Raw genomic sequence first — 27,011 nt, 5'->3', positions numbered from 1 at the left:
CATATACCGACGGTTCATCACGAACCGGCCTGAGCCTTTATCAGTAACAGCGTAAGCGAAGATGATGAAACCGATGAGAGCAGCGATTACTAAGAACATGGCGAAAAGGTATAGCCACATGAGGAACTTGTTCTGGTAACAAGCTCCGGCTATTCCGGCTAAAGAAACGACCATGATTGAGATCCCGATGACGATGAGTGGCCACTGGAGGAATCTGAGGCAGTCTGTTGAGTTAGCTCGGCTGCTAAGCCATATTCCTCCGCCGAGGATCGGAATAGAGAGGAGGAAAGTGAAGAAGTTTACCAGACCTATAAGGTTATTACTTGATCTCATGGTTCTGTTTTTGTTTTGTGAGTGTTGCTGCTCTGTTTCTTGTGTGATTCTGTTTTTGGTGTTGTTGTTGATTGAAATAGCGGTGATGATGAAATGTGAATTACATCAATGGACATGCTCTTGTTGTCTGATTATGACACGTGTTAAGTGACGGTTAACTAAGTTTTTTTGTTTTTTGTTTTGGTTATATATATTACTTTGACTAAATGGTTCTGAACTGAAATTGTGTTTATACATGTGATTGTGTACTGACTGTGTAGTGCTCTTGTGCTACTGTCATTGTTCTATATATAAACAAGGTTATATGCAAAAGTAACTGTAAAATAACTCATATTTTATGAGTTAGATGGACCCATAGACTATGGCCATAGTGTCCCAAAATACAGTTAACGATAAAAGTGAGTGCTTTAGCTTTAAAAAAGTTTTATCCGACCGACCATACTATCAAGTCTCCTCAATCCTACCCAATTCTAAAAATCCGGGCATTGCACTTGGCACGCCTATGGTGAAAACTGAAAACATAGATAGTACTGTATTGGTTTTTGCTAAAACCTAGTAGTAGTATTAAATAAGGGTTGTGTAATTTTAAATGTTAAATGGGGTGGGCTTGGTAAAGAAAATGAATGAGCAAAGTTATGGTCCAATTAAGCAAGACTATTGATTGAGGGTAGATTTTGGTAAATAAAAATTAACATGGTGAACATTTGACAGTGAGCAAAAGGAATATGAAAGTCAGAAGAATAGGTTAGGTGATTAGATATTGTGTTGCTTGTTTGAATTTTAGTTTGATTCGAAACAATGCAGTCATACCATTTTGGCGACGAACCAAATTGTTGACAAGTACAATAAGTGAATGAGAAACTATTTATAATCAAATATATAGATACCATAAACTGAAAAATAAGAAAAAGAAAGTAGTGTATAAAAAAAGATTCCCGGGTTTGGTTTTGGACATGGGAAACTGTCTAAAACCGGAAATCAAATTTCAAAAATCAAAAAACCAATCATCAAAACGACAAAGGAGTACGTTTGTCGTGCTGCGTTTTGGAATAACCTTTTGTTCCCTTCTCTTTCTCTTTCTTTGTTGCTCAGACTCACTGCCCAAAGCCACAACACACATTACCTACTCTTCTCTCTCTCTCTCTCACACACACACACACACTGTTTCCCTCTTGGACTCTGCAAACTTAATTAGGTTTTGCTCTTCAAATCTCTATTCCCATTTTCCTCAACCACGAACCCACCTCGCAGCGTAAGGAGCTCTCTCCTTTTTGTTCCTTTGAATTTGGTTCTGTTAATTAAAAATCTTCATGGGAAACTTTTATTAGCTACACTGTTCCCTGGAAAAAAATGTAGTGTCTTTTTTGTTTACCTGAGAAAAAAGTTGTCTCTTTTGCATATTCCGCTGCCTCTTTCGCATTTTGCCTTTCAGAAAGCTCAAGTCTTTTTGGGTTACATCCTCATTTAGCTTTAATATTTGAAGAAATTAAAGTATATATAGGGTTTAACATCAAAATGTCTCTGTTTTTTCTTCTTCTCTGATTTATTGTGTTTATTATTTTAGCTTTTAGTTTACTTTTGAAGCAGGACTTTGGGATAGTTTAATCTTTGCATTACATTACTTCATATCTGGTCTGGATTTTTTATATAAAAAAGAACTCCTTATTCTTTGTCTTTAGTAGTTTTTAAGGTTAAATGTTGAAGCTTTTTTTCTTTCTCTGCTGCGCTGTGATTGTTTACTTTTATTAACATGATCATTGCACTCAAGTGGTTTTACTAATTAGATTCTCCTTTTTTTTTTCTGGAAAAAAGTTTCATCTAGGAAACCAAATACTAGATTTCTGATTGTCTTGTTGACTCTGGAGTGGGTATTTATCTGTTTAATTTCTCTAATTTATGAAACTCATTATGATTCATGATAGTAGTAGTTCTTTAACGTCTAAGTCCCCTCCTTCCACGGCAATAATGAAGGAGAAGATGGAATTTGTTCTAGATAATGACAGTATAACCCTCGTGTGTTCCGTTTAGGAGGGTGAATCTGGTGGGGACGGTTAAGTAAATCTACCACATTTTGCTGCTTGTGTAGTTGTGTAGGACCCTTTGTTACCAGTCTTGATGATTATAGGTTGTGAACATTACATAGTCAAGAGGCAACTATTGAAGATTCGTTTTATGTTACTTTATAGTCAAACACCTTTGTGTTGTTAGCATCAATGGTTTGTTATAATGTCAAGACATAAGTTGGTCTTTCTTTCTCTTTTTTTCTTTGGGCTTAGTTGGATACATCCAGAACAAACAAACTCAGCTACTGCATTCTTTGAAGTCATCTTTTGTCAATATGCTTCTGATTCACCTGAGATGTGACTTTGATTGTGTGTGGTCTGTCCCACTTTTATAATATGGAATCAAGTATTGTATTGTCCATTGAGTGGGATATTAAAGAACCAAATCTTGGTGTGGTGTTCAAGAGCTATGAGTGAGCAGATATGGTTGAGTAGAACGGTCTTACACCAAAAAGAAACCATAATTTTTTAATGAAATCAGATGTTTGGTCAAGAATCATGAACATGATGGCATACCCTTAATTTAATGTGGTTTTGCAGTAGGTAATGATGCACAATCCAACGAATCTCTCTATGTCTGACATTAGACACTAGTAAGAAGTGAACTAAAAGATTTTGTTTCTTCTTTAGAATGTTCATTTTCTGGTAGTGGATTTGATTACAGACGTAAAGAAATATGTTTTTTTACGCTTATCTTTTCTCTGTAATAACTCCTATCATGTTTTCTCTCTGCCATTGGGCTTTTAAATATGTCTCCATCTTTCTGCATTTAATATTCATGAGCTCTATACAATTCTTGGTGGGTCAGGCTACATTGAAGAATCAAAGAGGAGGCTGAAAATATCTACTCTGTGAACAAAGTTTTATTCATCCTGTGCATTGGAGTGATAAGATTACAGTATGCAGACCCAAAAGGCAAGGTAAATATTGGTTTTTGTCTTCGTATGGTTCTTTGCATTTATAGCTGTTTCGTCTCCTTTTATGTGATTATCTTGTGGGAGTTTTGCACTTTTTCAACGCTGAATCTTGAAGATTACATTCTTGTGGTCCTCAAAACATTTTTTTTTCTATTTAATCAAATCCTACCACAAGTTTTCTCTAATCTCTGAAGGAAGAAGAAGACTCAACAAGTGATGACTGTTAATAATCTGTTTCTATTAGTTGAAGTTTTTTTCGTTCTCTGACTCGTTTGCTTGCAACTTTGGAGTGTGATATCTTCTTGGTTTACAATTTAATATATTTTTGTGTTTTGGGGCAGAAATGGATCTCCAGATGTTCCTAAGAAGGTGTCTCCTCGAGCTTCTCGATCACTGAAGATAGGATCGCTAGAGTCTGAATCCTCTTCACCTCCTGTCTCAGCTAATAACAGAACACCAAAGGATAAAAGTCCAAAAGTTCTGGATCGTAGGTCTCCACGAAGCCCTGTCTCTGAGGTATGAGCCTCATGTACTAAGCTGAATCAAATTCAATCCAAGGGTCTTGAAAGATTTCTTTTTATTGTTTTATTCACTGTTTTGNGTTTCTATTAGTTGAAGTTTTTTTCGTTCTCTGACTCGTTTGCTTGCAACTTTGGAGTGTGATATCTTCTTGGTTTACAATTTAATATATTTTTGTGTTTTGGGGCAGAAATGGATCTCCAGATGTTCCTAAGAAGGTGTCTCCTCGAGCTTCTCGATCACTGAAGATAGGATCGCTAGAGTCTGAATCCTCTTCACCTCCTGTCTCAGCTAATAACAGAACACCAAAGGATAAAAGTCCAAAAGTTCTGGATCGTAGGTCTCCACGAAGCCCTGTCTCTGAGGTATGAGCCTCATGTACTAAGCTGAATCAAATTCAATCCAAGGGTCTTGAAAGATTTCTTTTTATTGTTTTATTCATTGTTTTGGGGTACTAGATTTCATAAATTCCTTTTATTTGCATGATCCAAAACAAGCCTTTCCTACATAACATGTTTCTGTATTAATTTTGATGGGGGAAAAATTAGGATAAATTTAATTTGGGGGCCTATGGATATAGAATTAGGTGGAACATTTAAGTTGGGTAGTTGAGAGATGATAGTGTAACTAATTTTGACTCAATCGTCTGCTTTTTTCTTCTTCTTGAGATTATTGTAACACTGTGATATGTTTCATGGCTAACAGAAGAAGAGGCCGAGTAGAATAACGGAGCTAGAGTCGCTAGTATCACAGCTTCAAGAGGAGCTAAAGAAGGCGAAAGATCAAGTCTCAGTGTCTGAAACATCAAAGAAGCAAGCAGAGGAAGAAGCAGACAGGTCCAGGAAAGAGCTGCAAGAAGTTTCCTCTAAGCTTGAGGAGAACCAGAATCAGTTTTTGGAAGTTTCAGCCTTGGAAGAAGAAACGGATAAACCCGGTTCTCTTGTTCATCAAGGTATATCTCAGGAGTGTGATTTGGAGTTTAGTGCTACTGCTGGTGAAAGAGCAGCATTGGCTGCTGTTGCTCATGAGATCCGACAGCTCAAGCTTCAGATTGAGATGGTGGCTTCTTCTGAAGCTGGTCATGTGAAACAAGCTGAGTTGCATAACTCGGAGGTACGACTGTTGAGAGGAAACTTGATGGACACGATTTTCCTTGTCGAGAGTTTCAGGAACCAACTTACGAACTGTGAGGTATCAGAAGCTGAGACCGAGGCTATGGCTACTGAAACTCTTAGGCAATTGGAGAATGCGAAAAAGGCAGTAGAAGAACTGAAGTCAGATGGCACAAAAGCGGTTGAGAGTTACAAGAAGATGGCGGTGGAGCTTCAACAGTCAAAATCAAGGATGGCGTGGCTTGAAGCTCTTGTGAATAAACTTCAGACCAGTCCAGAGGATTTGGAAAACCACGAAACCCTGCTTAAAGACTATGAAAGTTTGAAACGTGGGGAATCAAATGAGATGGAGGAAGAAGTATCTTCCTTAAGATGTGAGGTAGAGCGACTGAGAGCGGCTCTAGAAGCTTCTGATCGAAAAGACCAAGAGGGGAACGTAGAGGCTTCTTCTCGGTTACGGATACAAGCTGAACTCCAATCTGAACTAAAGATAGCTAAATCTGAGATAGACGAGCTAAAGGCGAGGTTGATGGCCAAGGAAACAGAGCTACAGTTTATTTCAGAGGATAGAGACAACGTATGCCAAAAACTGATAAAGAACCAGAAAGAGATAGATGTTGAAGCTGAGCTGAAGAAACTAAGGGAGGGGATCGAGAATTTAAAGGCAGATTTGATGGATAAAGAGACAGAACTCCAGATTGTATCAGATGAGAACGAGACACTGAAGTCAGATATCCACAAGAGGGAGACAGATGTACAAGATGCATTCATGAAGCTAGGGATTGCAATGGAAGAGGCTGACAAGAGTAGCAAGAGAGCAGTTAGAGTCACGGAGCAACTAGAGGCTACTCAAACTTCAAACTCAGAAATGGAAACAGAACTCAGGAAGTTAAAAGTTCAATCAAACCAATGGAGAAAAGCTGCTGAAGCAGCTACCGCCATGCTGTCTGCTGGAAACAACGGGAACTATAATCAGACGAACTCTCCTTACTCTGAGGATATTGACGATGAGTTGACGAAGAAGAAGAATGGAAATGTGCTCAAGAAAATTGGTGTTTTGTGGAAGAAGCCTCAGAAATAGCTGGGGAATGACTTATATAATTAGGTATTATCTTCTTAAGTTATTTATCTCTTGCTGTCTATGTTTCTCTCAAGAGAGTAAGAAACTGACTATTGCTTTGCCCATCTCGGTTTCTGCTTCTCAGGTACCGTCGATTTGGAGTTGGATTATAAGAGCAACTCCTGTGACTCCGGTATTGATGTGAATTAGTAGTAGTCTGAGAACTATGCTCTGGAAAAAATACTTGTTGGAAAGATTTAAGCTAAGTTGTCGTAATTTTACTATTATGTTACGTTTCTCCAGGAAGAAGATTACTAAAACTAAAAAAGTATGTCATTGTGCAACTAGGTAGAGGTAGTAACTGTTGTTAATGTTCATAAACATGAAACCCTCTGGTTCACGTAGCAGGACAAGAATTATCTCTGGGCCTTGGCCTAATGGGCCCTAAAGAATGAAAATTAGACTCTATGGAGGAGATAGATAAAGATAACTTGCTGTTTCTGATTTTTCTATAGAATGATATATGTTCCTTCATCCTTACTTAAACTTCTACTTTTTTTCATTCACCCATTGTCTCACTGTTCTATCCACTAATTAATCCGTTCTTTTTCGGACGCGTGAACACAAACTTAACCTAAATCCTTATTAGTAGTGTACTTTTTGAATATCTGTCCAACAAACAAACGAGATGTTTTTACTGTACAAGGAACAAAATAGAGAATGTCAAAAGAATTGTTGACAGTGGAGAATAAAACATATAAATGTGGTGTGAATGTTTGTATATACATAAACACAAAAACACGTGTTTCTATGTGTAAAGAAATAAACTACCAACCAACCAACAAAGATATTTTATATTTAAAACATTCTCTCTCAAGTGTGTAATTTAGCCTATGTAAGCAAAATTAGGTTAGGTGAGATCTTTTATCTTTGCTTAAGTCATCAATTCTGGTCTTACATTCTCACCCAGTACATATTCAATATATACATTCCAAGACTATTTAGAGCTTACACTTTCGATTATCTTATCTTATAATACTGTCTAGTTGAATTGATTAGAGTACTAATATAGCAATAACAAGTCCACATTATACCAATACTCTAATTGAAATTATATAACATTACTAATATGGATTCTTTACGTCACTAAATCAAACAAGTATAAACATCAACTTCATCGACCGAGCCATTAAGAAGCCTCTAGATGTCAGATTTTATAGGAGAGAATAATGATTAGGGTTTGAACACACAAATTCCATTATAGTAAATTATTCTTTCTTTCATCAACAAAATAAGATTTTGTCGTTAGAAACCAGAACTTCAAAATTATAACAACAAAGGAAATATTTCATTCAAAACATAGTGAACATACAAATAAAGAAACACAACAATTTAGAACATAAACCGAAAAAGAAAAAAAAAAAACTACCCCAACCCCATTTTGCAAAAGTTTCAAACTCTTCGAAGAAGCCCTACTATATCTCTATACTTAACCGTTTCATAAAATAGCTACCCCTTTTTGTTCTCCCAATTAAAAAACATGAATTCAAACCCTAAATCAAAACCCAAATAATATTGGGGTTTTAAATTGAACTACATTAAAGCACCAGAATTAATATAGTTCATATTGGTCCAAATCTCTCTCCCTGAATCAATATGATCTACATGACCACCACCACCACCCACTCCTATGTTCATCATCCCAAAGCTCTCTCCATTCATCTGCCATGGGAACCCCCACAAGACCCTGCTTGAATCACCCATCCCAATATCCAAACCGCTGCTCCCGTTTCCAAACGCATAACTAGCGTTCCCCTTTTGTTGGCTTGTCCCAAACACACCCTCCATGTCAGACTGATGAGAGCTACTGAATTCCGAAGGAAACCCTAGATGTGCAGAACTCCCCGGAGGTTGTTTGTTAAGCAAGGCAAAGGCTAAGCTGAGATCAATCTGTTCATTGTCACTGTACCCACCGAAACTCGCCGCTGAGAATGCTTTCCCGTCGTGGGACACCGGTTCTGGTGTGGTTCTGAGGCTTCTTGTAGCCGAAGAAGTGGACCGTTTGTTTTTCCGGCAGCCTCCTCCGACGGGGATGTTCCTTAGGGTTCCGCCTTTAGTCCAGTATCTCCGGCAAGATTTGCAGAAGTAGCGAGGCTGAGTGAGGCTGTAGTTGTTGTAGTAACAAAACTTTGTGTTTGTTGAGTCACAACGTGGACACCTCAGTGCTAGCTCCGGTGGCTGTGGCCTTGTCGCTGCAGACGAACGTTTCTTCTGATCCTGATCATCTAATTGTGTTGGGTTTGATGAATATGATGATACTCCCATGGCTTCTCTTGCTTTGTTATAATTCCCAAAAACATCCTTCAATAAGAAAAAGAAAAGAAAAAAAAAAACACATCAAGATTCTAATATAGATCAAACAAAACTCATCAAGATGTAAAAGGTTGTGGATCTTGAATTGTAGTTTACCTGCTGGTGTTGTAACAAATGATCCATAAGAGCTGATGATGAAACTGAGAAGCTGCTTGAAGAGTAATGAGTGTGAGTAGTGTTTATGTGTTGGGAGATTGAGATTGTTTCTTGAGATCAGAGAGAGAATGATGGATATGAGTAGAAATTAAAAGTGAAGCAAAAGGAAAAGCCAAGCATCTGTATATATACATGGGAATGTGGGAGCAGAGAGAAGAGACACTATTCTTGTTGTGACCTCGACCTTATAGTATTATTTTATTTAATATTTAATTATTTTTAAACAAAATGGTGGTATGACAAAGAAGAATAATGTGAACCAATTCGGAACGTGATTTGGAACAGACATAAAGCCGCCGTTTATTCATTTTTATAATGTGAACAAAAATTCTACATACAGAACGCATATTATAAAATTTATCTCTACATAATTAGTAGTTTGATAAAGGTATTGGGAAAGTACATAAACTGATGACAATGTGTTACGATCTCTCTTCAAGACTTGTTGAGAGTACTACTTCAAAAAAAAAAGAGTTATTTTATTGGTCGCAAATACTAATGTTTTGGTTGATTTTGATATCTCAGAATACTACTAATCATATTTAAACATATTTACCAAATAATCTAACATTTATATATTTTGACTGTATAATATCTTACGAAAAAAACAATAACTTTTACTAATCAAAATTTGTAGTTTTATTGAGGTAATTAATTGTAAGTACAACCACAGAAAAAACTTGGGAAGTATAAAACAAAACTTTTGTAGCCTAAAAGTCTATAACGATAGTCCGAAATAATCACTAAGCTCGATTAGCCACTCCACCAATAATGTATCGGTTAAGCTGTCAACTTATATATAAATGAATGAGTTGCAGTCGTCGTTATCAAATAATGTGATATCGGATCTATATGATTCAAGATGAATAGTAACCGTACGATGATGGATGAGAGATGGTTGGAGTTCGACGTCGGATTCCCACGCACTCAGCTTCGTTGTCATTTCTGTGTTTTATGTCCCAATGGTCCGTTGAGTTGTCACCACGCGGGTCCCGTACTCATCGCCAATGTCTTGTTTCTTCCTAAATGGACCCCTTCCGTTTCAATGTGACCTTCGTAGTTCGTACAACAAAATATATGTGATTTTCTATTTCGATCGTTCATTCTAATTCCATGTTTAAAGCAGAAACAATTACAGATACTCAAATTTATATTAGTATTTGTTGGTTTCTTAGCATGGGAATTTATTGCATTGTAGAACGCATAAAAGCTATAGTCGGTTAACGATTTCTTAAGCCTTGTTTCTTCTATCGGATATTACGTACTAAATAGATTCTCTTAAAAACAAAAAAAATAGTTATAGATTCTCTTTATCTGATAGGACATAAATGTTTCTATTTTTGTCAAAACATATCGGGGCTACAGTTTTTTCCTTCTAAATTTCTGCCTCTATTTTACTTATGCAATTTGTTGAGCAAATTGTCAATGATTTGTTTTGTAGAAGTCCGTACTGATATTGAATATGTGTGTGTGTGTTTTCTTTTTTGAAAAAGGGTTGTATATGTGTGTTTTTAAATCTGGAACAACTATCATCAGTAACACAAACTAAAATACTTCTTACGGATATTAAAAGAAATATATTATTTAAAAATGTGAATAAAATAATTCTAGGTACATATTGCTTTATATATCACAATAATTAAGATATGTAAATAGAACACATGATGAAGTAAAAGCAAAGAATTGGCCGGACAATGTGTTGTATATAGCTCATCATCATGATGTGCTTGCATTATCCGATGGGGATTTTAAAGTTCATAGAGACACAAATCACACATCGGTTTTCGGGAAAGACACTTCTATGAAGACCGAGATTTGGTCTAAGGACCATATCCACACATATGTTAAATCATACTATATTATAGTATTGATTTATAATTTATAGAATCTTATGGAGTATATATATGATACGATTTTTTGAACCTTGTGTCGTGGGAAGAGAGAATGTGTAATTTAGCCATACTCTCAAACTATTACCATAAAATAATGTTGGTCTACTGAAAATATGTTTCTTTTTCTATTACAAAACGAAAAAGTAATTATAGATTAAATCATTAAATGCATGTATCAGTTAGCGACAAATGCTAATATTTTTTGTTCGTAATGTGTATATAGACGAATCAATCATCTAAACTTTTCTACGACGATGGTACGTACAATTAAAATAGTAGATAGAAAAAATGGAGTTTTTCGTATCCATACTAATGAACACTAGCTAGATATTAGAAATGCTTAACTATTGAACATTACAAGAAGGAGAACAAAATTCCAAAAGCAAAGCTTAAGATAAGGATCTCTAAAGTTCATATGTATTTTCAATTCAAAACTAGTTAGTATATATATATCTTTTATTAACTACAAGTTAGTAGTTAACAAAGCTTCTTATTTTTTATTTTTTTTTGAACAAACTAACAAAGCTAATCATATGTTTACATACTAGTATTTTTTTAACAGAGGACATCAAAATTAAAAATACAGCGGAAATTGTAGATTATATTACGTATGATTCTAAGCTTAGAGATCATAATATGCAATCAATCACTCAATATATAATCTAAACTTTATTTTAATTGTATACTATATATATAATAGGATGGAAAAATCATTTTCTTATGAACCTGTTTCCGTCAGGGAACTGGTGATTCATTCACAAACAATCATTGGGGCCTCCAAATAAAACTGATGATCATTATAATTCGCTTTGGACCCTACCTACTTGTGGCTCCCAATTTTTATGAAATTAATGATGACCATTATCTTTAAGTGTTAAATTTAAATTTATTTAATCTTGTAACATTTATATAAAATAAAATTATACCACTAACACTTCACAAACCTTTTAATCGATTAACGATATTCCTTTTTTTAAAATTTGTTTATCTCTATTTGGCATATGTTAAACACACAGAATTTCACCTATTTTTTCTAACACATACAATATTACATGTATTATATCAGTTTTCAGTTGTTTGAGAATTATAAGTTTACATTTATTGAAAGTGTCGTCCATTATTTTCAGAATACAATTTATTCACAGAACTATTATTCTTCTTAACTTTACCTTTTCCAATTTAGAGAAATTAAAGATTGATGGGTTGGTGTGACTTCTGAGTATTAGGTAATGAAATATAATGTTTGGGGGGTGTAGTATTGACTAAATATAATTTTATATATATATATATATATATATATATCGTTTAATTTTTAATATTGGACCAATGTTACATTGAAATCGATGGAGACATGGAGTGTAAAGGTTTATAGAAGTGATCATCTTATTAACCACAACAGTGTAGAATATATATACACGAGTATCTTGTTAGGATATCCTATATAGAGTTATTGAGTATAATCTACTATACATATATGGAATCTTAATAGACGTAATCAGTGATATCGTATTTTCGTAATCAGTGATATCATATTTCCGTAATATGCCCCTTTAAGATGAAGGGACCTTGGTGACGCCAATCTTAGTAGAGAAGTTGGTAAAGGCAGCCCGAGACACTGGTAAAGGCAGCCCGAGACACTGATTTGGTAAATGCATCAGCCAATTGATTTTTGGTGGAGACATGAACAACACAGAGTTGCCCGGATTGAACTTGATTCCTGATGAAATGATAGTCCAAGGCCACATGTTTCATGCGTGAATGAAAAATGGGATTGGCACACAAGTATGTTGCACCAATATTATCACAATATATAACCGGAGGGGTAGTGAACGAGACCCCTAGTTCCTTAAGTAGAGAGCATATCCAGTTCAGTTCAATAGAAGTCGTAGCCACTGACCGGTATTCCGCTTCGGTTGATGATCTGGCAATGCTCCGCTGTTTCTTTGAGGACCATGAGATGGGATGTTGACCGAGATACACAATATAACCATTGGTGGAGACATAGTCGTCCGAGTCCCCTGCCCAATCAGCGTCCGTATACGCATGTAAACACCGATTTGTACCACGTGTGAGTAATATCCCATGATCTAAAGTAACCGCTAAGTATCGTAAGACACGCTTCACCGCCGTCCAGTGATCCGTTGATGGTTGATGCATAAACTGAGATAAGCGATTTACCGCATATGATATATCAGGCCTAGTGAATGCTAGATATTGAAGACTACCCACAATTCTTCGATATTCAGCCGGATCAGCAAGTCGTGTACCAGACTGGAGAGTGAGTTTTGGAGATGTAGCCATGGGCGTAGCAACTGGTTTGGCACCTAGCATGTTTGTGTTGCCCAATAAGTCAAGAACATACTTACGTTGATTGAGGTGCAGACCAAGGGAGCACCGTTTAGCTTCAACTCCAAGAAAGTAATGGAGTTCTTCATGATCCTTGACTGAGAATCGTGTAGCAAGACCTTCAAGCGTGTGGTTTAACAGAGCGTTGTCATTCCCCGTGACAATGATGTCATCAACGTAAACAAGCATATACACGACATACCGACCATGACGTAGAATAAACAGAGATGTGTCCGAAACAGAGTTTATGAAGCCAACTTGAAGAAGATAAGTTCTCAATTAAACATACCAGGCGCGGGGAGCTTGTTTAAGGCCATAGACAGCCTTCTGTAAGCGACATACATAATCCAGGTGATCAGCATCAACAAAACCCGGGGGTTGTTGCATATAGACTTCCTCTGTCAAAGTTCCTTGTAGAAACGCATTGTTTACATCTAATTGACGAATTGGCCAGGACATATCAACCGCAACACCAAGAACAATTCTAATGGTTGTCGATTTAATGACAGGACTAAAGGTTTCCGCATAATCCAAACCTCGTCGTTGATTGTAACCTTTTGCAACGAGACATGCTTTATAGCGATTGATGGAGCCATCAGGATTATACTTGGTTGTGAAGATCCAGCGACAGCCGACAATCGTTGTTGTGGGGGACGGTGGTGGAACTAGATCCCATGTGTGGTTGCGCAATTGAGCATTGATCTCTGACGACATTGCAGGGCGGAAACGGTCATCGTTTAGAGCTTGTTTGGCAGTCCGTGGTTCAGTTGGTGGTAAGGCCTGAATAGCGAGGGAGTATTTAGTGTTTGGTTTGGAGATGCCGGATTTTGCATGGGTTGACATAGAATGAGTATTTCCCAGAGGCAGTGGAACAATGGCCAGCGGAGGAGGATTCTCCGACGAAGAAGACGAAGAAGAGGTTCTACTTATCGGACTGCTAGTGGATGGAGATGGTAAATGGGCTGGACTGTTTAAATTTGGTTGGTGGGCCGAATTTGTGTTGGTGGGATTTGTCAAAGAATGTTGTGAGGAAGAGGAAGTGGTCGATGAGGTGGTTGTGGATATGGAGTGTTGCTGGGCCGTGGGTCGCGGCCCATTTTCAGGTGGAGCAGTGGGCTCAGAGGAGAGAGAAACAGAAGGAGATTGAGAGGAAGAAGATGATACTTGCGTTGATGACAACGCATCGAGCGAGGAAGACGACGGAGGTGGATGTGGCGGGTGAAGATCTGAGCTGGCAGATTGACGAGGCAAAACTAAACCCGAGTGAGGAATTGTAGAGTGAAGCGGCCACTGTTGGTGAAGAGAACGAGTATCAGTGGCAATGGAGGTTGGTCGAGAAGACACCGTGGTGAAGGGAAATGTCGTCTCATCAAAGCGGACATGTCTAGAGACATATAGGCGACCGGTGGGAACGTGATAGCAAAGGTATGGACTTTGTGTTGGTGAATATCCGAAGAACACACAGCGAAGAGACCTATCATCGAGTTTATGAGAATTATAGGGGCGTAACCACGGATAGCAAGAACAACCGAATAAGCAGATGTTGGCGTAGTTGGGAGATCGCCGAAACAGCTTCTGGTAAGGAGATTGAAGAGAGAGAACCGGTGTGGGGAGCCGATTAATCAAATACACAGCAACAGCAAACGCAAATGGCCAATAAATCTTAGGAACAGAGGCAGTGGAGAGCAGAGTGAGACCCATGTCAACGATATGTCTGAGTTTCCGTTCGGAGATCCCGTTATGCACCGGCGTATGAGGTGGAGATGTTAAGTGAGAAATACCATGTGTTGAGAGGAACCCCCTGAGTGCTATGAATTCGCCACCATTGTCATTGTAGAAGGTACCAATCTTCTCTCGGAAAAAGTTTTCAACTAAAGCTTTGAAGGTGATGAATGTTTCTTTAACGTGAGATTTCTGTTTCAGGGGATAAAGCCAGGTATATCTTGTGTAATGGTCAACAATGAGAAGATAATATTTGAAATTATCATGAGAAAGAATGGGAGACGTCCAAACATCGGAGAACAAAATCTCGAGTGATCGAGACGAAGTAATAGTGGATTGAGAGAAAGGGAGCTTTTGGCTTTTATTAATCAAACAATCATTGCAAGGGGAGATTGTCTGAGACGAAAAGGGAAGAGAAAAAGCAAAATAACATGATGTAAAACAGAGGAGGACGGATGTCCAAGACGAGAGTGCCATAATGAGAGAGGAGCCTTGGAGCTGGAAGAAGCAAGCATAGCGGTTGGAGCTGACAAGGGCCACTCATACAATTCACGGTTAGTTTTGCCTTGAAGGAACAGAATCCGCGTGCTCAGATCCTTCACCTGAAAAGCCGCAGGAAAGAATTCCACAGAAACTCGATTAGCATTACAGAGACGGTATACCGAAATCAAGTTTTTATGTATATTAGGCACATATAACACTTTGCTTAATGTCAAAGGACCAGTGGGTGTAGGAAGAGAAGTGGAACCAGTGCACGTTATTGGGATGGTGGAGCCATCTGCGATTGTCACCTCATTGCCACCATGATACGGCTGATGAAGAGCCAAATTCTGAAGATCGGATGTGATGTGGTGTGTGGCACCGCTATCCATCACCCACGTATCAGCAGAGTATGGAGAGTCGACAGTCAAGTTGGCACGAGGATTCCAAGGAGTGAATGGACTCATTTGAGATGAACCCGCCATCGAGAAACGCCCTTGTAGCTGAGGACAACGTTTGGCCGAATGACCTTGCGTGTTGCAGAGCTGACAGCGCCCAAGGTATGGACGAGGATTTCTGTTATCAGACCTGGATGAAGACTGCTGCCACGACTGAGTGGAATTGTTGTTGTGATGCTTCTGTTTCGGACCGGATTGACCACCACAGTATGAGTTGTTGTGACGCTGTGTGACCATGTTAGCAGCGACAGGAAGCTGAGAGGCAACAGCTTTGGAGAGAAGTTTGGCTTCTTGGTTGAGCAACCGCTCATGAACATAGGCAATGGAGGGCGAGATATCCCGACCCTCGATCTGATCAACAATGGACTTGTAGTTATCAGGTAAACCTTCAAGGATGAGCTCAATTTGTTCTTCATGTGGGATCGGGTTCCCTAAGCTGGCAAGCGTATCAAGTCTAGCGGTGATGCCATGGAGGTATTCCTCAATGGTGAGAGTGCCTTTGGTGCAGGATTTCAATTGATCACGCAACTGTCGAACATGAGCTCGACTAGGTTTGGCGTATGTTTCAGCAAGAGTACTCCAGATTTCAACAGCAGTGGTAGTACGAGAGAGGAAAGACTGCACAGAGAGTGAAATGGAGCCGAGGAGTGAACTGTAGATCAGTTGATCTTGACGTTGGTAGATTGCGTGAGCCGGATTTGGCGTGACACCGGTGTCAGTCATGAGGGTTGGAGACGGAACTTCAACAGATCCATCAAGGTGACCAACGAGACCGTATCCCGCAAGGAGAGCACGGACTTGGAGCTTCCACATGAGATAGTTGGTGGAGGTAAGCTTGGTGATATGAGTCATGTTGATGTTGAGGAGAGGTTTGTTGTCAATGGTAACAACATCAGTAACAACCGCAGGTGAGGAGGTATCCGACGAAGACATGATCACAATCGTAAAAGGACAAAGAAAAGAAGAAAGAGAGATTTTTTTTTNTTTTTTTTTTTTTTTTTTTTTAGAGAGATCGTATGGCTCTTGATACCATGTAAAGATTTATAGAAGTGATGATCTTATTAACCACAAGAGTGTATAATATATATACACGAGTACCTTGTTAGGGTATCTTATACAAAGTTATTGAGTATAATCTACTATACATATATGGAACCTTAATAGACGTAATCAGTGATATCGTATCTCCGTAATCAGTGATATCATATCTCCGTAATATGGAGTATATAACATATTGCATACTTGTCTTGGAACTGATGTAAGATTTACAGGAAAAGCATTTTGTATAGTATAAGATATGCAGTATATGTTGCCCATTGTTAATGAACATCGTTTTATTGTTTTTTTTTTTTCAGTTTCGAACAATACTCTAGTCTGAAGTTCTCGATTTGTGTAGAGTTTCAGAACTCATTCTTTAAACTAGTTATCCAGATTATGAAAGTATAACTTGGAGGTTGCATTAATGAAGAACGTATAGAGAATATATAGAATTCATGGACTATTTATACACTTTAAATTGATCAAGAAGTCCAAATAATTAAGGGAAACAACATTTTAAGTCGACGTACGTTAACACTAAACTTACAGCAAAATTTGTTGAAGAGAATGAATTTAATTTTGATGAGACTATCAAATTAATCTATAAACTTTGTATATATATCAAATTTCGAAAGCTGTGGAGGGTCAAGAAACAGGAATGAGAGTGACATAACATGATTCTTCCATTCAAAATCAACAAATTCAGCTGGAAGCGAACATTATAATATGTCAAGTTTTTAAGTGGAAGTGGTGGGGCACGCAGAACATATAAAAAAAAAGACAAGAGTTTTGTGTTGACCAGTCAAAGTTGTAATATGTTCAGTTGCTTTAGAGTGTCGTAATTAGACAAGTGACAAAAACTTAGAATTTCATGGGCAAATAAAAAGTAGTTAAAGCAGATCGTATTGATTAGAGAGCTCTCATATTTTATGAATCATTTTGCAATCTATCTCGACGTGATGATGTCCTTTAACAGAGTGATTGTTATTGTAATTATTATTAATCGTCCCCCAAAATATTACCAGTACTCTTTTGTTTTCATTCGTATTTGACCTAAAGCTAATTTGGATCTATAGGAGTATACAACTTTGGTTTGATTTATCCCAAATGAAAACTAATAGTAATTTATTGAAATGCGATAACTTTTAATTCTTATGCTATTTTTCTTTAGATGATTATACCGTTGGTGTTTGGTTGATGGTCTAAGCAATTGATGAAGACGAAAACTTTAATAATTACTTTTGTTAAATCAATGACTGCGTCAAGTTGGTCCATCTCATCTCATAATCATGGTTTAAAAAAATTATAATGATCGTAAGTACAGATTACTACACTACAAATTTTAAAACTGTATAGGGAAAAAAAAGATAGCTATCATTTGCAATTCCTCATTATGACAAGTGAAGCCTACAACAGGTCACACTTGTATATCAACTTCAATTATTATAATTTATTTAATTAGATGTAATTCCGATAGGATATTCTTGATGAACTACCAAAACAAACGACGTGTGAGAAGCAAAAATCTAAGAAACCCTAATTTCTGAAAATATTAAGAAACATGAGGAAAATCGGAACAAGTATCCGACGAGGGTGGGGCCAAATGACGACAGAGTGATTGGCCGGCGGTAAGAGTGGGACCCAGGTGTCGGCAAATGGGATGACACGTGGCGGCATGACAAAGGAATGATTTGGAGGAAATCGAGGTAAGAGATACAAGTGATGAGGAGGCCGAGCAAAGTGGTCGTCGTAGCAGCCTGAGAGTGATTAGGTATTTGCGTGGCATGTGATGTCTCACTCACATCACAGTCAGTATTTTTTAATTTGAAACTCCCACACTATATAATAGCCAAATCTATCTGTTTCCAAATTATCTCTGGACAAAGAAAAACATTATTGAACCAATTCTTCATCTTTACTCTACTTTGCTTTGTTGTATACTAACTATATAGACTGTCTATCTAGTAAGAGAATATCTAGTACTAGTAGACAATGTTTTCGTTTATATTTATCAGGGTTTTACTACTATATATCAGCTTTGTTAGAATCATGCATTTTTATTTAAAATACGTTTTTTTCTTTACTAAAAACTTGCATGATTATTATACTAGTTGAGAACACTACTAACGAGAGACGAGAGACGAGAGACGAGAGACGTGTATAAAATAATGGAAAAAAAAGGGAGGAAGAAGAAGATCGGATTAGAAAGATTTGAGGCGCAATTTCCAAAGGGACCCGCATAATATTCTTGCCTCCATCTTCAAGCAAAGCATCAAACCACAGCGTAGATTCCCATGCATCCATCTCTCTCTCTCTTCTTACCATTTTTTTAATATCTTCTTGGGAGCTTTCTTTTTTTGTTTGTTTCCACATTAGTGTCAAAATGTTTTCTCGATTTCAGAAAAATGGATTCGTTTTTTCACCATCTTATTCTTTCTCTTTGATTCATTCATTCATCAATAATGTGATCTATCGCTAAAAATCTCTACTTCTTTTTTATTTTTAAAAAGCGTATATTTTTCCATCTATAACTATAGCTAGTCTACTACTAGTTGCTCAAAAGTGATTTATACGATATGTTTTCAATTATCAACAAATATTATTTAGTAAATTTAACGTTTTACCCCAAGAAGAAGAAAAGAGTATTAAGTGTAGTTAATACTACTATTAAATTACATGATATATAGGGTAAAACGCTGATATATGACTCGACAAAATATATCATCTCACAATAAAAACTTCTCCTCACACACACTAGTAATTTACATGTTTCGTTTAAAAGGATACAAGTTCTTAATTATTGGAAATTCACATACTTTTTTTTTGTTTTTTGAAAGAACTTGTAGTATTAGAATGTACTTATATATATATATATATATTTGTGGTAGTTTTGTAATGTAATGACGAATCTTGTAAAATCTATCATTTTACAGATGATTTTTTAGTTATAGTTTTAGAATTTTTTTACTTAAATAGATAGACTCATAGTTATAGTATGTGTCGTCACCAAAATGATGCGTGACGTAGACGCGCGTCACTGGTTCGCGTGATAGAGTAACAAACGTTTCATTTTGCACCGTGGGCCTATATTACGAAACTCATGGAATTCGGCCTACTCATCAGACTAATGGGCTCAAATTAAAAGTTCAAATTAGAGAACACTGCATCATAATAACCGGTGAAAATATCGAATGTTTTTAGATCCGGTAAACAGTTAAAATCATACCAACCGGGAATATCTAACCATACTCAAATGACATCTCTCATTTACTCACACACTCTGAGACATCAACGTTTTGATCAGCTCCAATATCTCTGCTCTCAAATGGTTAACCAAATCAGGTACAGTCTTCTTCACTTCAGTAAACCACAGCTCATCCCGGTTCTTCATTCCCTCACAGCTAAACCATTCGCATATAACCCGAGCGACTGCAAGAAGGTAAACACCACAATCGTACCCATTCTTTTGCTGCGGTGTATCATTGCACTCTCTGTATGTTGCGTCTCCGTTAGCCACAAATGGAGAAACCGCCTCGAAGAGGTGTTTGGCGTTAAATCTGTTCACACCCATGAAGCTGTCGTGATGGACAAACGTGTTGGCATCTTTGTAGTACACGAGTAAGCTCCAATGCAATCCGCCTTCTGCTACCTCCACATTCAGATTGTCGTTTACAGGGAATATCAGAAGGTCTTTGTCGTGACACTTGAGGGGTTTCATGAAATCTTTGAGGGATTCAGTGTCGGGGCAGTTGCAGATCCAGAAGGCGATGGAGGGAGGGATTAGCGAGATGGTAGGGGAACTGTGAACCGAGGACAAGTAGCTTAGGTAGAACTCGATAACACGATCATTCAGAAAATTGGATCCACTTAGGATGTCCAAATCTGATCTCCTAAGGACGACATCTTCGAAACTGAGGATCTTGTCATCACCAGAAGTATTTCCCATAGCGTTCACTGATAAACTTCAAATGGCTACACTGGAGAATCTAGCAACTCTGCAATATACATAAACACAATTTGTTAAGCCAATTATAGTAAAACACAGAAAAGAAGATTCAATAAGATGAATTGCTTCTTGTTCATTCAAGAACGTTATCAGTAACATGAGATCTTACTGTTTAGCATAAACCTTAACTAGAAGAAAAAAACAAAGGTATTGATGAACACAGGACAATTCCCAGAGAAGACTCAAACGTCATCAGTTTGATTCAATCGGAAATTAAATCAACCTTCAAAAACCTAATTGGATCAAACCATACTTACTTAGCGTGCGGAACAAAGGAATCATACATCAAAGATTGCTATAAAAACAAAATTCTCGTTCAGGCATTTTATCGAACAGTTTGAATACAACACAAATTATTTCGTAAAACAACCAAAAAAACAAGGATCAAATTGCTCCGATCATCCATATAATACCTGTGGCTGGATTTAAGATACTGATCGGAGATAAAGAAACTCAGATTCTATTCCTAAAGAATCATTCACAAACAATTTTTCTGGATTTGATCAGGAGAAAAACACACAAATTATCAATTACCTTTATTCAATCGATACGTATACGCGATTCCTGAAAGATTCAGCTTCGTTTTTTTAGCAATCCGCAGCTTGACAAAACTGTAATCTGATTTGTTTTAGAAAAACTTCATCGCGAGAGTAGTATAAGAAGTATTACTCCCAGCAAGAAGAACATGAGAAAAAGGAAAGAAAGAGCAAAAAAAAAAAAAACCGACTTGGCTGTTACAGAGAAGGAAAACAACGAATCGCAAATATTAGTTTGGGCTCATAAACCCAACCAATTTGGGCCGAAAGCTATGTCTTATCAGTATCTTCACAATTATGAAATGACGATTATACCCTTCTTATTCCGAGGAAGATTACGACTTACGATTTCCATTTTTATCAGATATATTAAAAGAGTAGTCATACTAAAATTATCAAAGTTACGAAAATACAAGAAAAAGGGGAAATTTTTGCCAAATTAGTTTCCTTTTCCTCGTAGAGAGGCAGATAATGTAATTCCGACTTGTGTTGTAACTAGGAAAAGGAAAACTAACAAAATTAGACCCTAAACTTCTTCTATAAATACTATTTAGCATATCACCACAGATCCCAACAATCTCATCATTCACAATTCTCTCATTCTCAAAAACCACACAACAAATTTATTAAAGGAAACCCTTTTCTGTAGATCATCAATGGCAGTCGCTGGTGATACCTTCTCAATGTCCACCATGTTCGATGCTTTACCATACCCTACTGGAATCTCCGGTTCCGTTCCTCCTCCGGGGTTCGCCTCCGCCACCCACTTGCACGCTGCGATGTTCAACCTAATGACTTGCTGCGACGGTATGTCCTCCTTTAAAGAGATGATCGCAACGTTAGACAAAACAGAGCTTCAGAGGATGGCGTCGTTGCTGACGTCAGACTCCGATTACTTCATGGCGATCGTCACAAACAAGCACGGCTCGAGACGCGTGCAGAAGCTCCTCGGCAAATCAGATGACGCGGACGCAATCTTCTGCGCCGCTATCTTGCGCCGCTTCCTCCAGATCACGACCGACAAATACGCATCCTACGTGACGATACGAGCCATGGTCGTTTTTGATGACAAGGACAAGAAAAAGGCAATGTACGAGCAGATTCTCTACTACGCTCTCGACCTAGCGTGTGACCAATACGGCTGCATCGCCCTCAACGATATCATCACCGACGCGGATGATCCTTACTACAGAGATCAGATACTAGACTTGGTCGCATACAACGCTCTCTGTCTAAGCAACGACGCTTCCGGGAATTTTGTGGTCCAACGTGTGCTTACATTGAATGACTTGCGTACCATGCACAGCATCGCGGTTAGTCTCCGTGGCCATTGCATTGACCTCTCGTTTAAGAAGTATGGGAGCTACATCGTGGAGAAGCTTCTGGAGGCGGATGAGTCCATGGTAGTGGTGGTTGTGGAGCTTTTGGAGTGCGACGGAGACAGGTTGATGAGGCTGGCAAGGAATGAGTTTGGGAGTTTCGTGGTGTACAAGGCACTGAGATCGACGAAGATGTCTAGGATTGATCTGTTTTGGAATTTGGTGAAAAAGCTCCTGCCTTTCCTCCGTATCTTGCGTAGGTCTCACGGAAGCAACATTGCAAACATCTTGGAATCGCTTAAGCTTCGTTGCTGATCAGTAACTCTGTGTTTAAGCTAGTCACCTAAAATTGGTCGGGTGTTTAAGGTAGATTACCTAAAATTGTTCTGGTAGTTACATAACTCTTGCAAGAAGGTTTTTTGAAAAGCAAGGTTGAAGTTTTAATATATATATTTTTTTGAAAGTTACAGTTTGAAAATCGATCATTGTTTTGTTTTCGGAAATAACAAACACAATAAGCAATAAGAATATAAGATCTTCTCCTCTCCTCTGCTCTCTAATAGTATATCATCTTGTTTGCTGTAGAATCCAGCTTGAAATATAATACTGTTAAGATAATGTAAGCTATATTGCAAAATAGAAAATTTGGAATCAGAATATATTATATTGACTTGTTTATTTCGGTTCAAAAGTAGGAAATGTAAAAGGTAAGTTTATGAGAGTTATATGGTGTAGTGGACAACCCATAGAGACCGAAATTAATTTTGGAGATGGGAAACTTGTTGAGCAAGTCCTTTCCTCTGTATTAATGAAGGGTTTTAGATGTGAACACCACCAATTCTTCAATTAGGTTTCTCTTTTTTTTTTCTTTCTTTCTTTCTTAATTCTCTTGCTCTCCTTTAAGAATCATGTCTCTGCTTCTCAGCCATCCCCCCGAAGCTCTGCTTTCGGAAACCCGTCTTAGTAAGATCTTCTCCTAATCACTCTAATGGCTTCTCATCTTCTTCCTTGCCGCAAACTCCTCCTAGTGTCATCATGTACGTTGATCCTTGTGGAGCTGATCCCGGAAAATTTTTGATTAGGAGGGCTGGTGACAGCTCTCCCCTGGAAAAGAAGTTGCCCAGGGAGTTGACAAACGATATGAGAACCGATCGGAACATCCAATGGATGGCTAACTACTTTGAAGGACGGCGTGATGGGTCTCCAAGACATTGTTGCATCGGATGCAGATCCAAAACGTATCTCTCTGCCTCCTCTTGAGGCTCTTCCTCATTGCCAAACCCAAATTATCACCAACGTGGCAATGTCCTCATCTTCTCCCGAGGAAGAGGATTGTGTTGTAGCTTTCAAGTTCTTGGGACCTCAGCTCAGCTTTTTCAGACCCGCTGAGAGTAACTCCGAGTGGACCAACATCAGAATCCCAAACCCTTGCTTCTTCTCTTCCCCTGTCATGTATTCCAAGAAAGATAACATGTTTCGCATACCTGGATCTGGAGGCCACCTCATTGCATCATGGGATCTTCGCAAACATGGCGAGAAGCTCAAGTTTAGGAGGTTGCAGTTCAGAAAGATTCCCAATCTGACAAAGAACAACAAAGCGTTTCTGGATTCGTGCTACAAAAGCGAACACTTGGTGGAGTCAATAACCACCGGTGAAACTTTCATGGTTAAGTTGTACAAGAAGACCATCGGTGGTACTGCGAGGATATAAACAGAAGCTTTAATGGTTTTCAAGCTAGATGATAAAGGAAGTGCTGTTTACACTCAAGACATCGGAGATCTCTGCATTTTCCTCACAGAGTCTGAACCTTTCTGCGTCCCTTCTAGCTCTTTTCCCGACATGTATCCTAACCATGTCAAAATCTTGGATGTCAACGAAACCACAATTGTCAATCTTGCTGATCAATTTGAAAGTGGAAATTATTAAGAGTAGCAACCTCCATTGGTGACGTTACGGAAAAAAGAAGAAGATCCTAAAGTATCAGTGGAGCAACTTTGCTATATTCTCCCAAATAGTTATGTTTAAACTCTCTAGTTAGCAGCAATCATTCATTGGTGTACTTTAGTTACATATGGAGGATTAAATAACTGGTAACTAGTGTCAAATGCCAAGAATCTCTACTACATGAAGTGATGCAACCAACACTTGTTTTGTGCTTCTGTTCAGGCTTCAGCTCAACGTGGTAACTATTTATTATAAAATACAGAGCCTAAATGATGAGATTTTATCAGGTTATAATACAAGGCATCTGTTTAGGCGATCCTATAGTCCTATTACTATTTCAATTGAGTTTACTTTTCTAATTTTTATTTGAATTAAGTTAACTTTTCTATTTTTTAATATTGATTCGCATATTTTTTCGAGGAACGAGATAATTGTTTCTCGGTGTATATAAACAAACAATGTACTATATATATATATATATATATATATATATATATTTCTGAACTGATATAAAGGACAAAGCTCATAAATATCGAGTTCTTTTAATTTACAAGGGTTTGACAAGCGAGGACATGGCGGCGAAGAGCAACACGGACCCCGTAAAAGCAGGGATTAGGGTTGCAATTGGTGACAGGAAGGAGAATGCGCTGTTTAGGACTACGGGACTGCTACACAACGACCACATGGCTTCTATGGTTCGAGAAACTAGGCCGAGAGGAGCTTTCTATCCTCGTCAAACCAAAGCAGCTAAGAAAGAGTTTTGCGTTATTTGTTTCGAAGACATTGATTCTGAACTTATTATGTTTCCAGCTGATGAATGTGGTCACTCGTTTTGCTCTACTTGTGTTAAAAAATATATAGAGGTGAAGCTGCTTGCTGGAAGGATACCGAATTGTCTTGGCCTTCGGTGCACGTCTATGCTGTCTATTGATAGATGCCGCAATCTTTTGACTCCAAAGCTGAATTGTATGTGGAGACAGAGGATTATAGAGCATTCCGCAGACAGAGTTTATTGTCCTTACCAAACGTGCTCTTACTAGATGTCCAAATTCATGCTTTCTCTTTCTGCATCTTCTGAATTTGGACTTAGGAAGTGCTTCAAATGCGGTGGCTCCTTCTGCCTCCACTGCATGGTTCCATGGCATAGTTCGCTATCGTGCACCGATTACAAGAAGTTGCATCCTAATCCTCTAAATGAGGAGGATACAAAGCTAATGTCTTTGGCAAATCTTGAAGGGTGGCGTCAATGCGGCAGGTGCAAACACATGGTTGACCTTTCTTGGGGATGCAACCAAATAATCTGCCGGTATAATTTTTTTTTTCTTTTGATCGAATTTGATAATGTTTTGGCATGTAAAGGTATTGCTGCATAACATACAATTTCATGCTTTCTCGTTTAGGTGCGGATATGCTTTTTGCTACACGTGTGGAGCCGATTGGTACAGAATGAGCCATGGAAGATGCATCACTTTTCGGTCAGGAAACGTACGCCCGACGTTTACTATTGTACTAGTTTCCTTGTTATGCCTAATTTTATACCACATACTCGCATAGTCTATTAGGACGACTCAGCACACACAGCTGGTCGCACCTATTATATGTGCTTTGTTCTTTCGACACTCTGAAACAAAATATATATTTTCTTTGCTCTATAACAATTTGATGTTTTATAGAATTTTTCAAAAAGCTATACTGTTTTTGGTAACTAAAATCCATTTACAATTTTTATATAAGAAAAACAAAAAAATTCAGAGGCACGACTTCGACCCCTGTTATATCGCTGAACCCTCAAAATTTGCCAGACTTCCGACCAAAACCCATCAGCAAAAATCAAAATCTATCCAAGGCACCCAAACATTAACATCGCTGCTCTCTGCAAAGGAGAAAACATATCACTCTCACATATACTATCAAAACGAATAGATGATTAACCAAAATCACACATTACAGAATTAAATGATTCAGTACCTTTCAAGTTCAAATTGCTCTTGGGGAATCTATGTTAGGGTTCTGCATCTTTGATGAGAACTCAATTCTATATGTGAATTTGTAGCAGTTTTTGAGTATAACTTCCCCAACACTCCGGATCAACCAGAGAAAATCCAACAAAGCGGAACCTCTCTTGATGCCAGAATCACATCCCATATGTCCTATTATACACATCTCCGGGACTTGGAATCCGGAATTTGGGTTCTTCGTATCCGTTGTTGTATATGCTCCCATTAAATCCCAGCCGTTCATTCCTAAGAAGCTCTGCCATGCCTAGAGAGTTAACACTTTGGCCTTCATTCCACTTATCCCAGTGACCATTAGACAAGATTGAATTTGCAGATGGTTGTTGTCTTGGGTGCTGTGAGAAAGGGGATAAGCTATTTCCCTGTGTTTGATCCATTAGCCTTGAGCTGATTCCATAAGGATCGGTAAGTGAAGGAGATAAGTTTCTAAGGTCATGATGAAACCCATTGACTTGTTGTTGTGCACCAGACAAAGACTGCTGTCTCAACATTTGGAATCCTGTTTCATTTTCAAAAGAATTCAGTTGTGATGAGAATCCTGATCTCCTATCCAAGTCTGCATTTACCATCCCTCTTCCTACAGCTAGAATTGCAGGATCCACAAATTCAATATCACTTGCACCACTCGAATTACCAACTGAAGGTGGTACTTGATATGCATTCCTCAGCAAGGAAGAAGAGTCAAGAAAACGAGTTCCTACGATACAAGTGCACAATAGTT

The 27,011-nt window shown here is 38.0% G+C and overlaps 7 protein-coding genes and 1 pseudogene across 8 annotated transcripts in view; 4 read left to right on the top strand and 4 right to left on the bottom strand.

Annotated features, from left to right (window-relative positions):
* LOC104726618 (interactor of constitutive active ROPs 3) lies at positions 1,416–6,408 on the top strand. 2 transcript variants are annotated; one of them, XM_010445511.2, is made up of 5 exons: positions 1,416–1,585; positions 3,205–3,316; positions 3,655–3,829; positions 4,538–6,049; positions 6,150–6,408. In XM_010445511.2, exons 2-4 carry the CDS (start codon positions 3,297–3,299, stop codon positions 6,023–6,025), a joined length of 1,683 nt encoding a protein of 560 aa, XP_010443813.1. In that variant the 5' UTR covers positions 1,416–1,585; positions 3,205–3,296; the 3' UTR covers positions 6,026–6,049; positions 6,150–6,408. The 2 variants fall into 2 exon arrangements, with proteins under 2 accessions (XP_010443813.1, XP_010443814.1); XM_010445512.2 differs by lacking the exon at positions 1,416–1,585 and adding an exon at positions 2,206–2,939.
* Positions 7,331–8,677, bottom strand: LOC104726617 (dof zinc finger protein DOF5.3-like). Its single transcript, XM_010445510.2, has 2 exons — positions 8,474–8,677; positions 7,331–8,365 (listed from the first exon to the last, which is right to left on the bottom strand). The coding sequence occupies exons 1-2, from the start codon at positions 8,498–8,500 to the stop codon at positions 7,598–7,600; spliced, it is 795 nt and encodes a 264-aa protein (XP_010443812.1). The 5' UTR covers positions 8,501–8,677; the 3' UTR covers positions 7,331–7,597.
* Positions 12,007–12,960, bottom strand: LOC109127449 (uncharacterized mitochondrial protein AtMg00810-like). Its single transcript, XM_019232130.1, has one exon. The coding sequence runs from the start codon at positions 12,958–12,960 to the stop codon at positions 12,007–12,009; it is 954 nt and encodes a 317-aa protein (XP_019087675.1).
* LOC104726616 (NEDD8-specific protease 1-like) lies at positions 19,589–21,201 on the bottom strand. Its single transcript, XM_010445509.2, has 2 exons — positions 21,010–21,201; positions 19,589–20,464 (listed from the first exon to the last, which is right to left on the bottom strand). The coding sequence occupies exon 2, from the start codon at positions 20,413–20,415 to the stop codon at positions 19,741–19,743; it is 675 nt and encodes a 224-aa protein (XP_010443811.1). The 5' UTR covers positions 20,416–20,464; positions 21,010–21,201; the 3' UTR covers positions 19,589–19,740.
* Positions 21,668–22,645, top strand: LOC104726615 (pumilio homolog 18-like). Its single transcript, XM_010445508.1, has one exon. The coding sequence runs from the start codon at positions 21,668–21,670 to the stop codon at positions 22,643–22,645; it is 978 nt and encodes a 325-aa protein (XP_010443810.1).
* Positions 23,139–24,305, top strand: LOC109127448 (annotated as a pseudogene).
* On the top strand, positions 24,848–25,725 carry LOC104729011 (E3 ubiquitin-protein ligase RNF14-like). Its single transcript, XM_010447914.1, has 3 exons — positions 24,848–25,302; positions 25,366–25,530; positions 25,635–25,725. The coding sequence occupies exons 1-3, from the start codon at positions 24,848–24,850 to the stop codon at positions 25,723–25,725; spliced, it is 711 nt and encodes a 236-aa protein (XP_010446216.1).
* The window catches only part of LOC104726614, a 10,622-nt gene continuing 9,514 nt past the window's right edge, over positions 25,904–27,011 (bottom strand). The window contains exons 17-18 of the mRNA XM_019232129.1: positions 26,244–26,606; positions 25,904–26,148 (exon numbers count right to left, since the gene is read on the bottom strand). Coding sequence (XP_019087674.1) covers positions 26,410–26,606 — 197 coding nt within the window. The 3' untranslated portion in view covers positions 25,904–26,148; positions 26,244–26,409. The remainder of the gene's footprint in view (positions 26,149–26,243; positions 26,607–27,011) is intronic.

The sequence above is a fragment of the Camelina sativa genome, chromosome 11 (assembly GCF_000633955.1).
Source record: "Camelina sativa cultivar DH55 chromosome 11, Cs, whole genome shotgun sequence".
Taxonomy (NCBI): Eukaryota; Viridiplantae; Streptophyta; class Magnoliopsida; order Brassicales; family Brassicaceae; genus Camelina; species Camelina sativa.
Note: the sequence above shows the minus strand (reverse complement) of the source record. Positions and strands in the feature narration are given on the sequence as shown.

What these genes read in the sequence shown, in the direction of transcription:
- LOC104726616 (XM_010445509.2), bottom strand. Translation starts at nt 20,415, where the DNA reads ATGGGAAATACTTCTGGTGATGACAAGATCCTCAGTTTCGAAGATGTC.
- LOC104726617 (XM_010445510.2), bottom strand. Translation starts at nt 8,500, where the DNA reads ATGGATCATTTGTTACAACACCAGCAG. An exon ending in ATTTGTTACAACACCAGCAG is followed by an intron (nt 8,366 to 8,473) that starts GTAAACTACAAT and finishes TTCTTATTGAAG; the next exon opens with GATGTTTTTGGGAATTATAA.
- LOC109127449 (XM_019232130.1), bottom strand. Translation starts at nt 12,960, where the DNA reads ATGCTTGTTTACGTTGATGACATCATTGTCACGGGGAATGACAACGCT.
- LOC104729011 (XM_010447914.1), top strand. Translation starts at nt 24,848, where the DNA reads ATGGCGGCGAAGAGCAACACGGACCCCGTAAAAGCAGGGATTAGGGTT. An exon ending in GTTTATTGTCCTTACCAAAC is followed by an intron (nt 25,303 to 25,365) that starts GTGCTCTTACTA and finishes ATTTGGACTTAG; the next exon opens with GAAGTGCTTCAAATGCGGTG. An exon ending in GGGTGGCGTCAATGCGGCAG is followed by an intron (nt 25,531 to 25,634) that starts GTGCAAACACAT and finishes TGGCATGTAAAG; the next exon opens with GTATTGCTGCATAACATACA.
- LOC104726615 (XM_010445508.1), top strand. Translation starts at nt 21,668, where the DNA reads ATGGCAGTCGCTGGTGATACCTTCTCAATGTCCACCATGTTCGATGCT.
- LOC104726618 (XM_010445511.2), top strand. Translation starts at nt 3,297, where the DNA reads ATGCAGACCCAAAAGGCAAG. An exon ending in ATGCAGACCCAAAAGGCAAG is followed by an intron (nt 3,317 to 3,654) that starts GTAAATATTGGT and finishes GTTTTGGGGCAG; the next exon opens with AAATGGATCTCCAGATGTTC. An exon ending in CACGAAGCCCTGTCTCTGAG is followed by an intron (nt 3,830 to 4,537) that starts GTATGAGCCTCA and finishes CATGGCTAACAG; the next exon opens with AAGAAGAGGCCGAGTAGAAT.